The sequence below is a fragment of the Callospermophilus lateralis genome, chromosome 11 (assembly GCF_048772815.1).
Source record: "Callospermophilus lateralis isolate mCalLat2 chromosome 11, mCalLat2.hap1, whole genome shotgun sequence".
Classification (NCBI taxonomy): Eukaryota; Metazoa; Chordata; class Mammalia; order Rodentia; family Sciuridae; genus Callospermophilus; species Callospermophilus lateralis.
Window position 1 is genome coordinate 52,095,088 of NC_135315.1, and position 23,929 is coordinate 52,119,016.

General features: G+C 37.6%; 1 protein-coding gene across 3 annotated transcripts in view; it reads right to left on the reverse strand.

Annotated features, from left to right (window-relative positions):
* Myh10 (myosin heavy chain 10) overlaps nt 1–23,929 on the reverse strand; it is a 137,607-nt gene that overhangs the window by 109,292 nt on the left and 4,386 nt on the right. For all 3 annotated transcript variants that reach the window (XM_076871769.1, XM_076871767.1, XM_076871768.1), the window contains exons 2-3: nt 20,611–20,986; nt 3,628–3,784 (exon numbers count right to left, since the gene is read on the reverse strand). In XM_076871769.1, coding sequence (XP_076727884.1) covers nt 3,628–3,784; nt 20,611–20,955 — 502 coding nt within the window. In that variant the 5' untranslated portion in view covers nt 20,956–20,986. The remainder of the gene's footprint in view (nt 1–3,627; nt 3,785–20,610; nt 20,987–23,929) is intronic.

Consider the following 23,929-nt stretch of genomic DNA (forward strand, 5'->3'; position numbering starts at 1 on the left):
AGTAGAACAACAAACTGATGGAGGATCCACATGGAGGCAAGAAATACATTTGGGGGACTTCTTCACTGGACCATAAACATGGAAGGACATTGTAACAGAATTTCTGAAACATATTTGAAAAATCAGATAAGGCCAAAAGATGGCAAAGTCTACAGCATTACCATAGAAATTGGTGCATAATTTTAGGTCCTTGAAGGACCTAAAAAGATCAAGAGATTGGATTAGTTGTAAAAAACTAAAAAGCAACACAGGTATTCCGATGCCTGAGGCAGAGAGAAAATGATGTGTCAGGAGCCAGCATCATCAAGGAGAGGAGCCAAGAGGAAAGCTCTAGGTGATGAGGGCAGGTGGAAAGGTAGTGCAAAGGAGAACAGGTTCAACAGGTACATGGTAGGTAAAGACACAACCCTCATCTCCCAGGGCACAGGATTTGAGTGATGGGGCAATGTTCACTGAGGATGCTCAAACTGCATCCTCAGGGAAAGCCAAGTCTCAGCTAAAGGATAAAGGCAAAATATTCAGGCTGGGGCTGGGGCTCAGTAGTAGAGCACTTGCCTGGCATGTGTGAGGCACTGGGTTCAATTCTCAGCACCACATATAAATAAATAAAATAAAGGTCTATTGACAATCAAAAAATAAATAAAAATAAAAATTTTTTTAAAAAAGAAAAACATTCAATGAAATATGCTGAACATATAGGTAAGTTTTTAAATTTGAGACTGGGAGTACCCTGGTCCTTTTTCAAGCTGAAAACCTGAGTCTATTTTCAGCCCAAGTAAACTTAAAAAAAAAAAAAAAAAAAAATCACTGCTTTGACAGAATCTGAAAGTCTACATCTATACTCCATTACTCTTTCTCTCATAAATTCTATCAGTTTCTTTTTGTTCTGCATCTAGCCTTCTGATTTGTTGCTTTTGTTTCCAAGTGGGCCCATTCTGTTGTTTCATGCTTTGACCAAATGTGGTTTTTTTTGCAGTCAAGTTTATGTACAAGAACTCTGCTTCTGTTCATTCAACAAATACTTATTGAGTAACTACGATGCTCTAAGCACACTCTGTATTTTCTTGATACTATATCCCTTAGAACCCAAACTTTGGGAAAAATTAAGCTCTTTTGTTTTATGTTCCCCAACACACATTAATAAAACAACCCTTTCAATATTTTTATACATTTGAAGATGTGGGATACATGCCCCAAATTTGTATATGACATGGGACTGGCAGGGATGATATATATTTGATAGAATCTTGAAAAGTTGTTGACAGGTTGAATAGGGAACTAAATCTAACAACCTAAATTCTCCACATGGGCCCCTCTGAAGCAGTTAATCCTTTTCATAGGTCCAGGGACACTGAATCATCCACTCACATTGGTAAACAAAGGTCTACTTGGTTGGCACTGGAGGCTCGTGTGAGCTTCCTCTGCAACCATAGTGCTACTGTTGGACTCCCCTAGCAGGTGTCCCACCCTATGATTGTTCAGCAGGCCACCCCTTCCTGATAGAATGGAACACAAGGGGTTTTGTTTTGTTTTCTTACTTTCTGTATCTATATTTTCCTTTTTTTATGCAGTCAAGTTTATGTACAAGAACTTGTGATACTGGGAATTGAACTGAGGGCCTCTTGCATGCTAGATAAGTCTTCTCCACCACTGAGCTACCACCTCAACCCTTTTTAAATTTTTTTAAATTTTGAGACAGGATCTTGCTAAGTCACTTAGGTTGGCCATGAACTTTCAATCCTTCCACCTCAGCCTCTCAGGTAGCTGGTATTACAGATGTGTGTCACCATGCTGGGAAAATTTTTAAATTTTTATATAATCAACTAATTCATTTTAACTGTCACATGAAAGTTTATTATTGTAGATAAAAGTGGGCTACTTGCTAGTTTTAAATCCTAGCTCACGTTTTTGAATATCTATTTCTTTGTGCTTCAACAAAATAGGGGTAGTATTTTTATTTATTTGACATGATTGTCACTGTACATTCAGAAATACAAATAAATACACATAAATATACATGATATATATTACTATACATGGTTCATAATAATTTTCAATAAATGTTCATCCTTTCACTAATAATGATAATATTAATAGTAATGATATGTCAGAAGGCCACATCTTCCTTATTCTGTACATAAACAGCTGGTGTAGCCACCCAGTAATGGGATATAACAATTTATCCCTACTATTACGATACACTCAATTCCCCATTAACCTGACAAAGGATTTTTAAAAATCTGTCCCTTTTCATCAAATATATTTATTATCCCCACCAGTTTCATGTTGCCCACAAATTTCTTAGAGAGGCAACCCTCCCATCTTTAAGTATATTGATAAAAATGTTGAAAAGCACACATGCCCTGTGGTGCACATCCTGACAAACCTAGCCAGCCTCAGTCACTCACTGGTACCTCAAGAGCGACTGCGCAGCATGGAGCTGTGAGGGTAATATGGGAGGTCATGGAATGACGTGACAAGTTCTGTGATCTGTTAACTCTGTTCACTGTGTGTTTCCTTTCCTAGTTAGCCCCAAATAATGTGGCAAATATATTCATGTTGTTCTTTTTTAAAAATTTTTTTGTAGTTGTAGATGGACAGCATGCCTTTATTTTATTTGTTGATCTTTTTGTGGTGCTGAGGATCCAACCCAGTGCCTCACAAGTGCCAGGCAAGCGCTCTGCCACTGAGCCCCAGCCCCAGCCCCTGACATTATTCTTCTATGGTTCTCTTAACATTAGATTTTAGAGACTTTCCTGGAATGCATATGAAGCTCGGAGGTCTAGAATTTCTTCCCATTTAAAAAAAAAAAAATCAGAATGATGTGTGAGAGCCTGTCCCAGCCTTCTGGGAACTCCCTGTTCCATCAGACTTCAAAGAGGGCGGCTGGCAACCTCACTTGGGAGAATGTGTTTGTTTAGATGAGGGACCCAAGCTGACTCAGAAAGTGAAGGAGGGCACTATCTCCAGTTTCTTCTCACCTATAAAGCATTCTGTTACATTCTGACTTTCCAAAAACATCCTCCTATAAGCCATTGTGTTTAAAGCCACAGACTCTTCAAATTTATATTTCCTCCTGCTCCAAAACAGAGCAATTGAAATCAACCAATTCAACCATTTTATTTTGTTTTTTTACTTTTATTGTTCCTTTTTACATTCATTTAAATCACAAATAATACTTTGTGATTTAATAAAGCATCCACCTTTCCTATTGTTCATCCTATTGGCTTTATTTTATTTTCTACATGCTGGGGATGGAACCCAGGGCCTCCCACATAATAGGCAAGTGCTCTACCACCTGAGCAGCACCCCCATCCTACTGGTTTTAAAATCTAATATAACACAGCATTAATTACACTGGCTTGTGGTGAGGATCAAATGTATGTAAGAACTTAAGTTTTCTAATATTAAAATCTACATAAAGTACATTTTGAAACAACAAACGGCTTCCTACAGAAAATGTCCACTTTGTCTTCTAAAGAACTTGTAATTTTTCTACAACATTATTTAAAAAAAATTTTTTTAAAGAAAATTAAAACCTTTTGTAGACTAGATTGAGACATGAAAAAAACACTAAATTAGATTTAGGAAGTTCTGGATATTTCTTACTCTAATATTTCCAATTACCTTGAAGCATACATCTGTAAGCAGATTCAGATATGGCATAGATGTGTGGCGGCATCTCATGACGCTTCTTCCCTCTATACATTTCAATAATATTCTCAGAGTAAATTGGAAGGTTCTTGTAAGGATTTATGACTACACAGAAGAGTCCGGAATAAGTCTAGAACAAAAATAAAATACAGTTGTTAAAAAATAAATAGGAAGCAAAACAAAACAAATCCCTGCATGTGTAAGTCAGGGTCCAGTCAGGAGACAGAAACAATACAGTAATTTATTTTTTTGTGGTGCTGAAGTTTGAACCCAGGGCCTTGTGCATGTGAGGCAAGCACTCTACCAACTGAGCTATATCCCCAGCCCACAATATAGTAATTTATTTCTTGGAAGCATACAAGTTATGGAAAGCTTACCAACATTCTTTCAGATTCCACATTGCAACTAATCTTTGAGAAAATACAATTTGTCAAGTTTGGCTATAAAATCAAAGAAGAATATTCACAATTATCTGAAAAAGCTATTAGAGTACTCCTCTTTTTCCAAATTAAGTATCTGTGGAAGGCAGGATTTTCTTCAAAGGCTTCAACCAAAACAGCTCATTACACAAACTGAATGCAGAAGCAGATATGAAAATCCATCTGTCTTTTGTTAAGATAGTAAGAAGATACACAAAAATGTAAGTTTTTGCTCTTCCTTTTTTTTTTGAAAATGCAGTTTTTTCATGAAAAATTATTTAGGTTAACTCATTAGGGGTTTACTATTACTTTTAAATAAAATGATAAATATTTAACTTTTGTTTTAACTTCTAACATGATAAATATCAATAAATACAAACCATAGAAACCAAAGCTCTTTGTGTCCTCCAAAATTTCAAAGAATTGCTGGTTTAGAGATACAAACATATCCTGATCACACAGTAGTCTTTATTTAGAATGTACATTATGGAAATTTATGACTTATGGGTTTTTAAAATTTTTATAGAGTGATCTTTGAGAATATTCTACAATAATTGACTCAGAACTATGGAAAAACAAGAACAGTGGGAACTGCGGCCAGATGCTTACTCTGGCCCTCTGCAAGACTGAAGGCATTTGGAAAGGACATTCAGATACATGAGAAACAGACCTTTTATTGAAGGTGATTTGGTTAGACCAAAATCTAACAGGGACAGGACACTACAAAAGGTGGGAGGACTGGGAGTGTTTGGCTGGTCAGCTTCCCCAGGGAACACTAAGGGGATTCTAACTAACAGCTGTGTTCATAAGGCTAAAACCTTTGGCAATTGCCACCAGAAAACCCTCTGGAGATCACTCTATTTTGAATGCTGCAGTTACTAATGCTAAAACAAGAGAAGGAGCGCCTGCCAAAAAATTCAAGTGACCAGAACCATCTCTCGGATGTTCTCCTTGTATCATTCCTTAACTCACCACTGCAGGATGAGGTGGAATGCACTTCCCTTCTAGATTAGAGACTTAGACGGGACAAAAGGCAAAGGATGCCTGGTCTGAGGTCACTTATTTGCACTGTTGGCTAATGCCTTACATCTGAGTAGACAGATGGAAAATCCGCCCCCTGCCCGGGCTCCCATTTGTTTGTCTGAGGCCAGATTTATGACTTGCCCCTCCTCACATCTTAAGACCCTTGGCCTTCTAGTACCCAGGTACAGACCTCAGACAAACTTGGCTCGCTCCTCCCATACCACCATCTTGCACTTTCTCCCAGTGAAGTCTCTTGTGCTTCTGTGGCCCAGATGACAAAGAGGCAATAGAGATAATAAAAAAACAGACTTTCACAGCAATAGCATAGCTACTACACAGTGGGGTGACTAAAAACAGCAATTGTGTACTAGATATCTCAAAATGTTAGAAAAAAGGATTTTGAATGTTTTGCCACAAATAAGTGATAAATGGTTGAAACAGGTATGATTAGCCTGATTACACAATGTATATATGTACTGAAATATCACATGGTACACCATTAATATGTACAATTTTTGTGTTTTGATGTCAACTAAAAATAAATTTTATTTCAAAAATACTTTAAGAGTGAGAAAGCAAGAGAAGTAACCTTAATATTTTTTAGAGTTTAATTTACACATATAAATTATATATTTACAAATATTTATAAGTTTATATATATAAATTATACTAATAAGTCATAATGACACTTAATAATTTTATAGAATTTCACTTTTTCATTAAAAAATTAAATTATAGTCTACCATGAAGCAACAGATTCTACACTTCACTTTTATAACATATAAATAACTACAGACTGACAAAAAAATAAAAAAGGTGTGGCAGAGTGGCACATGACGGTAATTCTAGCAACTCAGGAGACTGAGAGAGGAGGATCACAAATTAGAGGCCAGCCTGGACAACTTGGTGAGACATTGTCTGAAAATAAAAAATAAAAAGTACTGGAAATGTAGCTCAGTGGTAAAGTATCCCTGGGTTCAATCCCCAGTACCAAAATAAATAAATAAATAAATAAGTTAAAAAAGATTTTAATCTAACAATAAAAAAAAAGCCTCTGAGAAAATTAAAATGCACAAATTCAGTTTAACATTTCATAGCATGGACAGTGATGACATGTTTAATCAGAAATCATTCCAACATGTGCGTCTACCATGTGTTAGGAGGCCCTTTCCTGAAGACTAGGATTACAAAGATGATGAGTAAGTCTTACAAATATGAATAAGTCATCAAAAAAGAAGAGATTAAATAATCACCAGTATCTTATACTTGCCAAGGAAGAGCAGGAACAAATGCTCAAGTGGAAATTTTATTAAAGTACTTAAAGAGCTAACTTCCACCTACAAGGAAAATTAGCTCAAATATCAGGCTCTTGCATAAACTGATCCTCGAACTGATACTGTGCCCCTCCTATCTTTCCCCAGGCACATGGTAAGAGAGCAATATGCTGTTAAAATACTTCTCTGGAGATCTTTAAGTTTGAATTAAACTTCATTAAGTATTTGAACACACGTACACACACACAAGATACTGAGCACCTTTGAGACAAATAAATTCTAGGCATGAAGACAACAGATACCCACTAAACAAACCAGTCACAATATTAGGCAGTAAAATGGGAAAGAGAAAGATGAACAGGTTCTATAAATAGTGGAGAAAGCTCTGGGGCAGAACATACAGCACACCCCAAGCACTCAATGGTCATAACCATCCTGTTAGAAACTATGAAACTGTGCACAAAATTCAGGCCCAGATGGTCTTTGATGTTCCTTTAAGACATTATTAGATCCAAAAGAGGAATAAGGAATTCCCATTAAAACAGTAAGAAGACTCCTACAGCGACAGGATATAGCCAGGGCAGGGGAAGAAGACTGGTCTAGCTGAAAACAGTCTACGCCATGGAATGAGAGAAGAGCCTAGAAAGTCACACCAAACAATTGAGATTTTGTCCTCAACAGGTGATGAGGTAACAGAGGTTCAGGAAAGAAGAGTGACAGGAAGAAAGAGGCACTTGAGACCAAGAGCGAATCTGGAAGCCACATGCAAAATCAACTGAAGGAAGGAGCAAGAGGTGAGAAGTAGGCAGAAAATGGAAACCACTGGAAAGGTGTGGCCCGAATAGGGCCTGGATGAGAGAAAAGGCAATGCAAACTGGGGAGGGATGAGTCATGGAGAACCTGGATGCAGACTTGACCTTGACATTCATACTCAGAAAACCTCAACAGAAAAGCCATTTAAGGTCCAAGTCAAGGAGAACTGCAAGGTTTTTAAGCCTGAGAGACTGGGAAAGTTACTGAGTGAAGAGAAAGATAATGTGATAATTTATAGGAAAAGAAAATGAATCCCTTTTTAACATTCTGGGTTTGTGGTATGGCAGGTGACCTTAGTAGGACATCTACTGAGCAGCTGAAAGTATTGCTTGCTTTGCCAGAGACCTGGGAAAATCCTAAGGACTGCAGAGATCTGAGGGAGAAGTTTGTATAATAACACTATTGCACACTTTACCTAAGAGAGACATACAAAAATATTTGCACATATAAAAGTTTGCAATTTCTCAAATACACAGTGCAGCTTTAGGACTCTAGACTTCTGCCTGGAACACCCACCCTCCTCTGTCAGCTACTACTAGGAAATGGTACTCATCCTTTAAGTACCAGGTCTCTGATTAAGAAAGCAGGGATACATAAAGGCATTTATTTCACGGAAGCAAAGAATTCCAAGAACCATGAAATGGAAGCAGGTGCAGATGCCAATGTCAGGAGCAGGGACAGTATAGTCTCCTTCTAGAACAGGGCACTGACCTGGGAACATCACATAACCCCATACCCCACTATAACTCTCACAAGAAATCATCCCACTGCCTGAAAGGAATGCAAGGAAGGAAAGAATACATTCACCCATCTCATCAGCAAACACTGCACCAGGATAAAATGCAAGTGAATCAGAAACACAATAACTACAATCAGACATTAAACAAAACCACATAAAAAAGGGAAAAAATGATCATCCAGAGAATTTGGAGAAAGGACTTAGCTATGGAAATTATCTACAAAACAAGCCAAAAGAAAATTCTAGGAAATAGAATTACATCTGCAACCGAATACACTGCCACATATTGAAAGAGAAATACAAAGAAAATAAAGGTGACAAGAGCAAGAAAAGACTAAGAGAATGGAAATCAAATGGTGAGAGTAGACACCTTTATTCTGGGAGAGCATCCTCTTTACAGAAAAAGAAAACAAAAGTAAAATAATAAAAGACAAAGAAGTTACAAAAGTAAAACCAATAAAAAAATAATACATAGAGGACAGCTGAATATGGATGGCAGAGGAAAGATACCAAAAAATGTTACTGCTCCTTTGGGGAGTAGTAATTAATTTTTTTTAATAATAATAAAATTTTTTAAATAATAATAATAATAATAATGACAATAATAAAAAATGCACTTGAAGAAAACTATAGGCATGGGAGGGAGATATATAGTTAAAAAGCACTCACCAAGCTAATGAAGGCAGGTGGTATATTCTCACCATTTTTTGCCCCTAAAAAAACAATGCTCATCACTGCTTAAATCCTTGGGTGACCGGCAGAAGAGGACCTTCTAAGGAACAGAACTAAGGGTGGCACAACCTAAATGGAGTCACTTCAGACTCACTGATCAATCTCAGCATCATAAAGTGAGAGACAACTTGACATTAAGTGTCTCCTAATCTAAAACCGTTTAGGACTCTGGACCCAAGGACCAGACCACAAGAAGCACCATGGGAATGTGACCCAAAATTCAGAATTAGGAAATTCTACAACACAACTGATTCTGTTTCTTCTAGTGAAAAAATAGGGAAGGGAAACGTCAGATTAGAAGAGACACAACAATTATACCTTCTCTGCATTCTGAATTGAACAGACCAACTATTTATGAGACATTTATGATGTAAGGGAAATTTGAAAAGTTTGTGACGATATGGAATTGTCACTTGTTTTTTAGACACATGATAGCTACAAATCCTAAAAACTGTGGCTGGGGAGCAAGAGGCTAAGCAGAGCTTTTAGCAGCATACAAATCTAAGAAAACAAACATTTTGAAGAGTTTTGGCCCACCCAGGAGAATAGTAAACACGCCAAGCCTTGGGACACTCATGGCTACCGCCTAAGAATTAAGACTGTACCAGAAATCAGCCTTCACACAGACTGAGGCACATCTGGAAAGGATGTCAATCCCTGATTAAATTATATGACCTGGTTCCCTCACCTACACTGCCAACCCAAAGCAAAACTCCAAGATAAGCTTGATGCCATCCAGAGCCCCACATTGTCCTCTCAATTTCTTATTCACATTAACCAGGCAGACAATGCCACAAACTATGACTAAAATCCAACATAACATCTGGATCCCTTGTGAGTCTACTTTTATTGACTTCTATTATTATCTGGAATGTTAATATGTCCAAGTAATTAAAAGACATGGTAGAAAATTCTGGTAGAGAACTGGAAACTAAAGAAAATTCTAAAATTGAAAAAAGCAGGAACTAAAATAAAGAATCCAATGGATGCCTTTAATGGCTAATTATATACAGCTACAGAAAGAATTACATACCTGAGATTGAGTCAAAAGAAATAAACAGAATAAAAATAAGGAAATCAAGCATGAAAATGTAGAGGAACACTAGAGCTACAGGGGACACAGGGAAAAGGTCTGACAAGCAGGTGTTTGAGTAGAAGGAGGAAGAAGGGTAGTGCTGAAACACTGTTAGAAGAGATGATGGCTAAGAATATTCCAAAATCAACAAAGGCATCAGGCCACAAAGCCAAAAACACTACCAACTCAAAGCTGAATGCATAAAAGAGAAGTTTACCCAAGCACATTCTAGTAAAACTGTTAAAAACCAAAGACAAGGGCTGGGGTTGGGGCTCAGCAGTAGAGCGCTCACCTAGCACGTGTGAGGCCCTGGGTTTGATCCTCAACACCACATAAAAATAAATCAATGAAGATATTGAGTCCAACTACAATATATAAAAAACAAAGACAAGAGAAAAATTTTAGAAACAGATAGAGGGGGTGGAGGGTACAGATTACCTTCAAAGGATATAATAATAAGATAGGATAAAGTAATAATAAAAATAATAATAATAAAGGATAATAATAAAACCCTAAGCTGAATTTTCAAAAGAAAAAGATGGAAGGTAGAATACAAAGCAATATCTGCATTGTGCCTGGCCAGATCTGAACCCCAAATCTAACAAAAACAAAAAGCAAGAAAACTTAAAAAACAAAGGAGTAATAGACACTTCCAGAAGAATAATAAGAGATGCTTTCTAAAAGAAAGATAAAGGAGATGTAAATTAAAAAATATAAGCAATAAAAGAGTAAATGGGTAAAATTAAATGAATATTGACTATTAAAAAGTAATAAGCAGAGCCGGGCATGGTGGCACATGCCTGTAATCCTAGCGACTCGGGAGGCTGAGACAGGAGGATCATGAGTTCAAAGCCACCCTCAGCAAAGAGCAAGGTGCTAAGCAACTCAGTGAGACCCTGTCTCTAAATAAAATTCAAAATAAGGCTGGGATGGGGCTCAGTGGTTTAGTGCCCCTGAGTTCAATCCCCAGTACCCCTCCCCCCCAAAAGTAATAATAACTGTCTTGTGGGTTTTAAAATATAAAGAGAATTAAGATAACAGCATATAAACTGGGAAGGGAGAGTAAAGAGAGTTCAAGTGTTTTCAGGTTCTTACATTATCTATAATATGGTAAGAATTCTGTCAACGATATAAGTTAGAATGGGTAATCACTAAATGAAAAGCTAAGAGAATAGCAAAAAAACTACTTAATCCAAAAAGAGGGTATAAAAGAGAAAACATAGAAGAGGTAAGACAAATAGAAAGCAATGAATCAAATGGTGGGGTTTAAACTGAAATGTATGTCATTACATTACATGTATAAGAATCAAATATTCTAGTTTTACAGTATTGTCAGAGCTTGGTGCTGTGGCACGTGCTTACTCTACCAGTGACTCTGGAGGATGAGATAGGTAGATCGCAAGTTCAAGACCAGCCTCAGCAATTTAGGGAGACTTGTCTCAAAGTTGCAAGAAAAAAGGGGTGGTGGGGGGGGCAGGGGACTGCTGAGTGGTACAGCAATCCCCTGCACCAAATATGTATGGTCTGACTCAGGACAAAAATAACTACAGGCAGTTTATAAGAGACATACCTTCAGTATAAAGATACAAAAAAGTCAAAAGTTTAGAAAACAATGAACCATGAAAACACTAATCCAAAGCAGGGAAAAACAAACTAATGTTAAGATCAAAGTCAACTTTGCAAGAAACAAAAATGAAGACTATTTCATGACGATTCACCAGAAAGATCTCAAACTTCTACGTTTGTATACATGGGATAAGAGAGCGTAGAAATGATACAGCAGAACTAAAAAGGGAAATGGAGAAGTATTCACATTAACTGAAAGAACAAGCAGATAAAAAATAAAAAAAATAAGGCTGCGGATGTAGCTCAGTGGTAGAGCAAGCATGGGCAAGGCCCTGAGATCAAACCCCAGCACTGCAAAAACAAATAAAATAAAGTAAAAAATAAAAAACTGCCCAACACTGCCAGAAATAAATAAGATTTTAAAGCCTACAAGGACATATAGGGCTGAATGATACTGAACATACCCAATGCTATGTCTAATAACTGCCTAAGACACATGCTTTTCAAGTGCACAACTATCTTCTACCCAAAATGATCATAGGATGAACCATAAAGCAAGTGTAATAGATATCAAAGGACTAAAACCACTCAGGGTATGTTCTCTGACCAAGGAGGCATTATAATTAGAAATAAAATAATCCTGAAAATGCTCTGTTTAGAAATAAAGAAATTCACATCCAAGTAACTTGTGGAACCAAGGAAGACATCCTTATTGTTTTGAACTGAATGATAGCAAAAATATAACATAATAAAATTCAGAATAGAGCCAAAGCAGTACTTACAATGACATTTATAACTTTTAAAGCACATGCTGGAAAAGAACTAGCTGAAAAAAATTAATGATCTAAATTTTTGTCTTTAAGAATTTAAAGAAGGAACAACAAATCAGACCCCCAAAGAAAGTAGAAAGAAAATGTGTGAAAATTAAATAGGTAGATAAGTTGATAGGAAAATGGGAAGACCAAATTGAAAGGGCCAACAAAAACAAAAGTTTAATAAAGTTAGAAGTCTGTTATTTGAAAAGATAGATATGACTGAAAAATCTCTGGTAAGACTCATATTAAGAAAAGGAGAACAAATTACCGTATCAAGAATGAAAGATAATATCACCACAAATCTACAGAAAATGTGGGGGTATTATGAACTTATGCCAGTACATTTGAAAATTTAAGTGAAATACAAATTCCTAGAAAAATATATTTTTCAAAACTGACACAAGAAATTAAAAGTCTGAAAAGTTCTACATCTAGTAGAGAAAAACTTCTCTATAAAGAAACTCTATTATTGCTCAGAAAAGCAATAACATCAATCCTACCCAAACTCTTGCAGAAAACAAAGATGAAACATTCCACAATTCATTTTATAAAAATGAACATAATCTTGATGTAAAATACAAAGAGGATATTATAATAAAGGAAAAATTTTAAGCTATTCTGATGAATGTAGATGCAAAAATCCCAAACAAAATATTAGCTAGGAGAGAGACAGAGAAAGAGAAAGAGTGAGAATCCTTGGTTCTTATAGCTTAGATTAATAGTGGGGGGAGCCAAAAAACAAAATGCAAGAAAAACCATACTAAAATAGATAATGGAAAAATTTTTGATAATTTAATACCCAGTCTGGATTTTTTTTTAAAAAAAAAAATCATCCATTCAGAATAAAAACTAGGAATAGAAGGAAACTTTACTTAATCTGAAAAAGAATATTTTTTAAAATATTAAAACTACAGCAAACATCATTCTTAATGGTGAAATGTTGAAACCTTCCCTAGAGATCAGGAATAATACAAGGATGCCTTCTATTACCACTTTTATTCAAAAAGTTTGAGCTGAAGGTCCTAGACGGTGCAATAAAGCAAAAAAAAGTATACAAGAATTGGAAAAGAAAAAATAAAACTATCATTATTGCAGACAATGTGAGTATATTCCTAGAAAATCCACAAGAATCTTCAGTTAAACTGTTATAACCAATGGTTTAATCTAATAAGGTCACTAAATAAAAGCCAATATGCAAAATCTTAATTGTAAAAAAAACCCACATTTTCTAGAAAATGTTAAAAATTAGTTGCATACCCTATGTATCACAAAAGCAAAATTTAAAACATCATTTAAACAGTGAAAAAAAAATCAAATGCCTCAAAACAAATCTAACAAAAGATTGACTCTACTACGAAAACTATAAACCAATACTGAGAAAAATTGAGAACTAAGTAAATGGGTAAACCTAGTCATTAAAAATTAAATGTTGTAAAGATCTAATTTCTTCCCCAAATTGATATACAGAATCAATAAAATCCCAAACTACATTTCAACAGTGTGTTTATAAAAAACTGTAAGGAGATATTAAAATCATAATGAAACAATTTAATCCTTAAGAACAAGTATGAGAGGACTTACTATGTTGAATAGCAAGGCTAATTATGAAGCTATAATACTTAAAAGACAATGTGAATTAGCTCAAAGACAGGAACACAGACCCATGAAACACAATAGGAAGTCAATATCATGAGCACCTGACTTATGACAAAGGTGGCATTTCAGAGCACTGGAGAAAGGAGTATTTTCGGTAAATGGAACTGGATCAACTAGATGGCCATTTGGGGGACAGTGGGAGAATCTTGTCCCTGTCTCATAATGTCCAAAAAAAAAAAAAAAAAAAAATTCAATTGCAGATGCAACTGATGCTGATCCCATGAAAAGTACCAAATTTCCTTCTCCTCTGTCATCAGACTGAGTTTGGCGAATTGGAGACATCAGCAAGAGACTGTACGTGGAGGAGGTCAGATTATTCATTACGCAGGCTCTCTCTCTCTGCCAATTTCCATAGCCATCTGCATCCCTCTAAGGAAGGCCACAGTTCCATCAGGTAGCCCTCATCATCAAGTTGAGGTAAGAGATCTTTCCTACTATTCTTTTAAAGATCCAGAGGTATCAAAGAGGCAAGGGATGTACATGACAAGTGCAGAGCACTTGCCTCATATGTGTGAGGCCCTGGGTTCAATCCCCAGCACAGCAAACGCAAACCAACAACAAATGATATATCAAGGGCTCTTGGCTATCACTAGCACCACAGTACTGTACTAGTCCTCATTTGTTTTTTAAACTCTACCAGCATTCGTACATCTTCAGCTTACTAAGTGCCTAGTCTAAGTCTTCTGTTTCCTTCTGGGATCTGAGTAGATCAAGCATTACCTAGAAAAGCTGAAGATACGAATTGCAGATATGCATATCCTATCACCCAGGAACTCCACTCCTGGTTATACACCATAATGATGTGTGCCAGGTACACATACAAGCCCATTTATCGAAGCAATGCTTATACTAGTACCTAACCAGGAAAATAAATAAATAACCACAAAGAATTGAGTAAAGCCGGGCAATGGCCACACCTGTAATCCAGCCATGCAGAAGGCTGCGCTAGAAGGATTGCAAGTTCAATATCAGCCTCAGCAATTTAGTGAAGTCCTAAGTAACTGAGGAAGACCCTGTCTCAAAAATAAATATCATGAACACCTGGTTTATGACAAAGATGGCACTTCAGAGCACTGGAGAAAGGAGTATTTTCAGTAAATGGAACTGGGTCAACTGGATAGCCATTTGGGAGACAGTGGGAGAATCTTGTCCCTGCCTCATAATGTACAAAATAAAAAGGGCTGGGGATATTGCTTAGCACCCCTAGGTTCAATCCCTAGCATGGGTGTGTGTGTGTGTGAGTGTGTGTGTATGTATGTGTGTGTGTGTAGGAGTTGGGAGGCAGAACTGAATAGAGGCTGGGGATGTGGCTCAGTGGTAGAGCACTTGCCTAGTATGCAGAGAGAGACCTTGGGTTCAATCCTTCAGTATCAAAAAAAAAAAAAAAAAAAAAAATTTTTTTTGAGCACACAAATATATTGAATCAAAAATCTTACCATTGTACACCTTATTCCAACAAAAATAAATGAACAACTCAAACTTTTATTTCAGAGCCTTTTACGTTCTTATAAATTATTAAGGATCCCCCAAAGACTTTTGATTTAATACATTACATAAAAGAGATATATATACTGAGTATTCTAAATGTGTATTTATTCATTTTAAAACAACAATAAACATATGATAGGTTAACATAAATAACATTTCTTACAAAAAGTAACTCTTTGCTCTCTCTAAAACAAAAGCAAGAAAAGTGGCACTACTTTATATTTTTATATTTTATTGTCTGGCTTAATAGAAAACAAATGGATTTTTGTATCTATTTTTGCTTTAATCTACTGTGATATGTTATTTTAGTTATTTCTTCATATTGCATATGAAGAAAATCTGACACACATTTGTTGGAAAAGAGGAATAGTTTAATAGCCTTTTCAGATAATTCTAATATTCTCTGAAACTACCCAAACTAAACAAGTGACAATTTCTTAAAGATTAGATGCAATGTAGCTTCTGCAACCCTATCAGTGAATTTATACTATGTTTCATCAAAATCCATTGGTTAATCCTACATGATGAATTAATCTCTTACCCACCCACGATTCTGTAACATCATGTATACCTCATTTGGAAAACATTGGCTAACTGAATTATCCAAGTCTTCCAGATGATGATATTTCACTATATGACAAACAAAAAAGAAGACAAAATCATTTTCATTATCATCACATCAAAAAGCTTTTTAGGTATTGAAAAGCTGTCAAGTTCATGAAGTTAGATTCAAGTTTCCTATAATTCTAATTTTCACATAAAAAGTCAAATTTTACCATTGACAAATATAGTTGTTTCCTTTGAAGTGACAGGCTCACTTTGTTTTTGGTTTTTGGGGTTTTTTTGTGGGGTGTGGGAGTGGGGGGTTTTGGCACAAGGAATTGAACCCAGGGGCACTCAACCACTGAGCCACATCTCCAACCCTATTTTTTTTTGTATTTTATTTAGAGACAGGGTCTCACTGAGTTGCTTAGCATTTCAGTTTTGCTGAGGCTGGTTTTGAATTCTCAATCCTCCTGCCTCAGCCTCCAGAGCCACAGGGATTACAGGCATGCGCCACCACCCGGCTCACGTTGTTTATTTTCAAGAAAATATCTGCCAAATACCTCTAAGCAAGGAACTAGTTCATCAATAGGTCAGTCTATCAAATAGAAATGGTGTTCTGTGAAAAAAAGTAGCAAGTTTAGCTTGCAACTCAAAGAACCACACATGTGGTTCTTTCCTTCAAGGCACAAGTCCATATGTAGCAGAAGTGCTTGTGTATATTCACCATTTCCTTACACAGACACTAAGAGGATGCCTGCTCAAGGGCTGCTATTTAATAAAAATCAATATTTTTTTCCTGTGTTAAAGGATATTCTTGAGTGAAACTGTGTTTTTTGATTTTTGTTTTTTGGTTTTTTTTTTAACTGCCAATAAAGTGCAGTGACCAATAAGATGATTACGAGGACAGCTTGGGGGCACTGCCTTTATTCATAAGGTGTCAGAGCTTTATTCATCTAGCTTGGGGACCACCAGTACAAATATCCATAATGAAAAGGGCAAATAACATCTTCATATTATTATGAAAATAGTTTTGACCTCTCAGATGCCCTGAAAAGGTTTTAGGAAAACCCTAGGGAGTCCCCAGACCATACTTTGAAAGTTATTGAATTACAACAAGGCAAACAATATGGATGAATCTTAGAAATGCAATGCTAAGAAAATAAAAACAAGAAAAACCCACAAAAGACTACATACTATGATATCCATATACACTAAAGTTTGAAAAAAGGCAAAAATACACTATATTGTTTAGAGATATATAATTAGTTGATAAAACACTGGGAGATTTTAACACTCTTCTCTCAGTAGATATAGACTGATAGATGAAGCAGACAAAAATTAGGGAGGCTATACAAGGTTAAACAACTGAAAAGCTTAATCTATGTGGGACCTTACAACCAACAATAACAGAATACACATTCTTTGCAAACTCATGCAACACTCACAAAAATTGACAATATACTATACAAAGCAAGTCTCAACAACAACCAAAAAAGGCATTCTTTGTGGGGAAATTACTTTAAAAATCAATAGTAGGGGCTGGGATTATGGCTCAGCGGTAGAACGCTCGCCTAGCAGAGGCAGGACCCGGGTTCGATCCTCAGCACCACATAAAAAAAATAAAGGCATTGTGTTGTGTCCATCTACACCTAAAAAATAAATATTAAAAAAAATCAATAGTAAAAAAATAACTAAAACACTTGGAAATACTAAAAGTACACTTTTAAATGGTCCATAGGTTGAAGAAGAAATCACAATAAAAATTAGAAAATACTTCGGTAGTAAAAATACTGCATAGCAAACCTTGTGAGCTGAAACAGTATTAGAGAAGTTTATAGGTTTAAACTGTTTTATTAGGAAGGAGGATAAAAATTAATGAGCTGAAAATCTGGAGGTCAGGGAGAATAATCCACATAAAATATAAGGAGAGAACATATCTAAACCACCTATCAACCTAACTTGTTTGAAGCTACGTGATATCATCTTTATAAAAATATGTCCAAAAAAATGTTCCTGTGCAAGTAATTGTAGTGTCTGCATCATGGCACCTCAACCTATCCATTCAACTGACCAGTTAATTGCAAAGCCCAAAACAAATGCATTGCCATCAGCAGTGGCCACTCTTCCTGGCCCCTCTCTTCATAAGACTTTAGTCAGAGTCAAGTGCTCCCACTACCGGGAACCTTTTTGCACCCATCTGATTGGAGACCTGATCCTCCCAAACCCCATCTCTGCTGGGACTGTCCTACTTTGAGAAAAACTCAAGAATTCTCTTGCACAGCCCAAGGGGGCCATGCTTTGAAAAGAAATTCATAAATTCAGTCAAGTTGAACTTGGGGGTGTGTGGGATAAAAAAAAAAAATTAAACCAACTCAATAAAGTCCTGCTTTCCAGATCTCCGAATTATCATGAGGAGCACACCATCTTTTCTTTCATTCTCTTGTGTTTCATGATCACAATCTCTTCCTTTTTCCATCTATCTCCCTCTTTCTCCCGTGTGCAGCTACCTACAATGCCCAGTGTGAGGAATCAGGTGAAGGCTGGCAGAAAACAGCCCAGCTCCCTTCCACACTGTGCTCCTCCACTACTCGGGTGGGGCATCACCTTTCCAGCCCTGCATAAGCCATAGCACACAGGACTGCATCTCAAACTGATCCTGCTCCTAAGTCTCATGTTCATATTATCATCTGACCACAATCTCTTAAATTTTCAAGACCTCTCACTCCCCGACTCCCAAGAACCCTGTCTTCCAAACTCCAGCCCTTGATCATCAGCCCCCTCCTACCCAGACTTCCATTCCGCCAAAGACAATCAGAAGAGTTACCTCTCTGTGTGCTGGCAATGGAGACACAAGTTCCCCTGCCTGGAGCAAAATCACACAGCCAGACACAAATGTGATCTCCTTCTTCACTGATATTCAGTCTCAGCTTGATTCTCAGTGTTGTTCTCCAGTTGTTTTCTTATCCTTGGCCTTCCCTCATTTCCAAGATTTTCCCACTCTCCTCAAACCACTTTTCCAGCCCTGCTGCCTCTTCCTGTCTTTATTTTGCATCCTACCTCGTAAGGGAAATAAATAAATAAGGAAGCCAGTCTGGCTTGATGGAAACCCTCCCTCAAAGGTCATGAGCCAGCTATTCTTTGCCCCTGTCTGGCTCCCTCTATTGGTCAGACTTGTCAAAGAGCCCCTCACTGACCTACTGTGGGAAGCCATTCTCCTCCTGATCCTATCCTATATTTCAGTTCTTCACAGAATATATCTTGTTCACTGCTCTACCCAAGAACCTACAACGTATTAGGCACTTAAAATATTCCTTAAATACGCTAAATTCTATGGGAACACTAGTTCTGATTAAGTGAAGTTTTGAATTACTCATGAGCATCAGTAGTATGCTCCTTGCCTAAAATCCAACTAACCTTTTCCAATTTCAGATCATTACCCATTTCTTCTCTCTACTTCTCTTCATTCTAAATCCAATCCATACCACCTTCTGCAAATCACTGCCACATCTGTCTACCATTCCCTCAGGCCTATTTTGTTATTCTAGATTCTTTTCAGGATCTGGCTTCATTTTCCCTCTCTTCTTTATCCCTTATTATTTTTTAATAATTTCTACAGTCAGGGACATGGTGCTATACTTTAGATCTTGAATGTCTCCCAAGGGCCCATGTATTGGAGGCTTGGTCCCCAGCCCATGATGCTACTGGGAGGCAGTGAAGTCTTTAGGATGGGGGCGGGGCTAGCAGAAGGAAGTTATGTCATTGGTGGTGGCTCTTGAAGGAGATATTGAGACCTTGTCCCCTCTTCTCTTTTTCTCTTTGATTCCCCCATGTCATGAGGTGAATAGGCCTCTTCCACCTCATACTCCCAACATGATATACTATGACAACGTAAGCCCAAAGCTGGGGCCAAATGATCACAGGTTGAAACTTTTGAAACTGTGAGCCCAAATAAATTCTTCCTCTTTTTAAATTGACTTAGCTCAGGTATTTTGTCACAGTGATAGAAATCTGACTAACACACATAGTCAATGACCGTAATAGACATGTCAACTGTTAACCACAGGACAACCACAAGACAATCCCAGGCTCAATCTCACCCTAGATGATTTCCTCTTAAAAACCTCAACACTGGGGGGCTAGGGATATAGCTTAGTTGGTAGAGTGCTTGCCTTGCATGCACAGGGTCCTGGGTTCTACCACAAAAAAAAAAAAAAAAACAACTCAGCATTGGGCTGGAGTTGTGGCTCAGTGGTAGAATGCTTGTGAACCCCTGGGTTCGATCCTCAGCACCATATATAAATAAATAAAACAAAAGATCCATCAACAACTTTAAAAAAATTAAAAAAAAAAAAAAAAAAAAAAACCAAACACCTCAACATTCATCTTTCCTACTTCCCAGTACCCAAATGAAGCTATTCTTGCTTTTCACTAAAATCTGTAAACTTGCTGTCCCTTCACACTAATCCTCCTGGACAGACACTCGATTTTCCACTCTTCTGTTGAATGCACTCTCTTTACCTGGTCTTTCTGCCACATGCTCTCTCTTATCATACTGTGCTTCAGAGCACCACTGTAAAAGTCTTCAAACAACATTTTATCATACCTAATTGCAGATTGGATTATTTAAATTTAGCATGTTAAGTTTAAAGGAAAGCAAGACTTGAACAAGAAGGAGACAATCTTTTTATATTTAATACGATAGTAATGCTAAAACAGAGCATTCCTCATTTTCCTTTGATTATGACAAGATGGGTAGTTCACATTAATCCCCAGTCACCACTTCCCTTGATTATTTGGAAGAAATACTCACGTAGATAAGTCCTGAATAGTAGCGGTCCTTCAGATTATGTAAAACAGAAGCTTCATTCAAGCATGTCAATTCCGCCATATCCTCCACCTTGGAAAACTTCGGTGGGTTCATCTTCTGGATGTCATCTTTGTTGACCATTGCCTTTTTCCCATTCTCTGCCAACTCCACCATAACTTCATCTCCCCGTTCTTCTTTGATACTAGCTGCCTCAAATCCATGGCGTTCAGATGGAATCCACACTAGCTTCTTAGCTGTCCAATCAGCTTGAGTGGCAGGGTTGTAGATGACAGCCCTGTCCACAAAGAGATACCTCTCTGGATCCTCCAGTCCAGTTCTCTGTGCCATTGTAAACAGAAGGATCCAAGAGCAATTGCCCCTAAGAGAAGAAGAGAAGGGCAAAATTAGATGTTTACAAAATGTAATATAATTTACAAATTTTTTTTTAAACAAAACTTTAAGTAAACATGAACCGTAAACTCTGAGTTCAGGAGCTGGGGGATTCCTCTTCACAGCCATACTAACTGTGTTTCCAAGGTAAATTTCAGAGGTGACCACTAATTATGCCTCTGGTTGTCTGACGACCACTCAAGATCTGCCCTCAGTTACCAAGGGCTGAAAAGCAGGCAAAAGAAAAAAGCAAAGTTCCAGGATGACCTTTTTTTTCTCCAACTCCTCTTTCACCCTCACCACAAATTAAACAGGGAGTTAAGTTGGGAAAGGAGAAAAAAGAAAAAGAAAACAAATGCATAATAAAAGGTCCTTGGAGTGGTACTGGAATTAGTGGGACCACAAGGATATAGCTACAAAAACACAGGATGATGCTAGTGAGAAGCAATCAGACACAGCATGCCTCCCAGTCCATCTTCAAGCAACTCAAAGCTCTTCTTTAGAAATAACCCAGATCAATCCCCCTATAGCTTTCCTATTGGCCCCATGTGGTCTTAGAGTGATTAAACGGAGCCAAAGAAGAGAAGTGAAACTTCTGGCTTCTCTCAATGGCCTTTCAAGTATGTGGTGTTGACAGCTATCCAGATCTCCACTCCCATCCTGCAGCTGCTCCCACTCCTCCTTGTTGGCCTTAGCATTGCATCATTCATCAAGACTCCTGCTAGCAGGGTGTAGGTGCGTAATCTAGTGGGGATGCTGAGGCAGGAGGATCTCAAGTTCAAGGCCAGACTGGGTAGCTTAGCAAGACCCTGCCTCAAAATAAAAATAAAAAGGGTAGGGGATGCAGCTCAGTGGTAGAGTATCCCTGGATTCCCCAGGACCACAAAAAAGGGGTGGGGGCAGGGAAAAGACTCCTTCCTTGATCTGTTATCTCTAGACAGACTCCAATGTGTCCGTGTCTTCCCTTTATGGAGTGTGTCCCAGAAGCAAACATAACATTCCAGATACAATCTGATCAATGCAGAAGAAAGAAAGAATCATTCACAACTTCAGCCACACCGAGGAAAGGACTGGTTCTGTGACTTTGCCAATTAATATAGCTCGAGACCTAACCAATTGGTTTCTTTAGCACCTATGGAGATCTGGCTCATAAGAAGCTACCAGGAGAACTCCACACACGTTATATTGCTATTGCTATATATTTTCCTCTATTTGTGCAATTGACTTTTTGGATCAAATGACAGCATTTTAAGTCCTTATCATTAGCCTTTCTGACGTCACTTGCTATTCCTGCCCGACAGCATCTTTTTAGAATCTGATACTATCCTGAACATTTTTTGCCATTACTCCACAAATTCCAGGTTATTACAAACTTCACAGGTACGATTTCCATGGTTCCATCTAACTCAAACACAGTATGGACTCACAAATCCCGTCAATTTTCCCCCCACCCTGCCCTCCAGAAATGTTGGGGGCTCTTTGCAGGCAAGAGGATCAATACAAGGCATCCTTTACAGGTTGCAAGGAAAATCATAAGGTTGTCCAAAGTTCCTAAAAAGTTCTTAACGTTAACTCGATAGATGAATTTCAAGTTCTGTGAAATCACAGAAATTCGGGTAAAAACATGATATACACTTAGGGTGTACACAGTATGTTGTCTTAAGACATCCATAACTTTCTTTAGATTCTCAAAGGATTGCTATATCCTTAAGAATGAATCACTGACAATGGGTTATAGGTACTAGCCATTTAACCCCTAATGATAATTCATTATTATTTATCAATTAGCTATGATTCTTCAAAAATTTGTTACAATGTAATGCATTAAAAATGCCCATACCCTATTAATAATGAGTCTCAAACTTTGGAATGCATCAACAGCATCAGGAAGTCTTCTTAACACACACAGATTAAGGCTCGGATGTGGCTCAATAGCACATTTGCCTAACATACAAGAAGACTTGGGTGGTTCAATCTCCAGCGCTCGCGTGCGCGCGCACACACTCTCTCTCTCTCTCTCTCTCTCTCTCTCTCCATACTCTCTTCTCTTCCTTTCTCTCTTGGGTCCATCCCCAGAGTTTCTGATTCAGTAGATATGAGATAAAGTCCAAGAATCTGCATTCAGAAGATGCTGACGCTGCCTGTCATGGGAGAGACACACTTGATAACCATTGCTCTAGTTTTCTGGCTGTCATAGTGGGTCACTGTTACTATCAGGTAGACCAGGGTAGAAAGGCAGGTTAAAAACCAATGTTCTAAAGCTGGGCACAGTGATGCATGCCTGTAATCCCAGTGGTTCCAGAGGCTGAGACAGGAGGATCTCAGGTTCAAAGCCAGCTCAATAACAGCGAGATGCTAAGCAACTCAGTGACACCCTGTCTCTAAATAAAACACAAAATAGGTCTGGGGATGTGGCTCAGTGGCGGAGTGCCCCTGAGATCAATCTCTTATACCAACAAACGAACAACAACAACAACAAAAAAAAACCCCAATGTTCTAGACTCATTCATAACATGATTTAGAGAATGTGCTAATATTTTAAAGGTTAAGACATGGATAAAACAAAAATCACAAAACAAAGTGAACCCTTCCCTAAATATTACAAAACATGTGATTCATGTTTGGATTTCTACAAATAAAATTGCTTACATGTTGTATAACTAAATTTATATTTGCCTTCCTAGGCATCCACGTGTCACATGGGGAGAGGACAGCACAAAAAATATCCATGGGTACATGTACATCATGAAGAATGGTTTCAAAAGCCCATTAATGCTGGGGGCAGGAGTACATCTGCAATCCCAGCAACTCGGGAGGCTGAGGCAAAACAATCGCTGTGTTTGAGGTCAGCCAACAACTTAACAAGACCCTATCTCAAAATAAAATATGAAAAAGGACTGGGGATGTAGCTCAGTGGTGAACTGAACCCCTG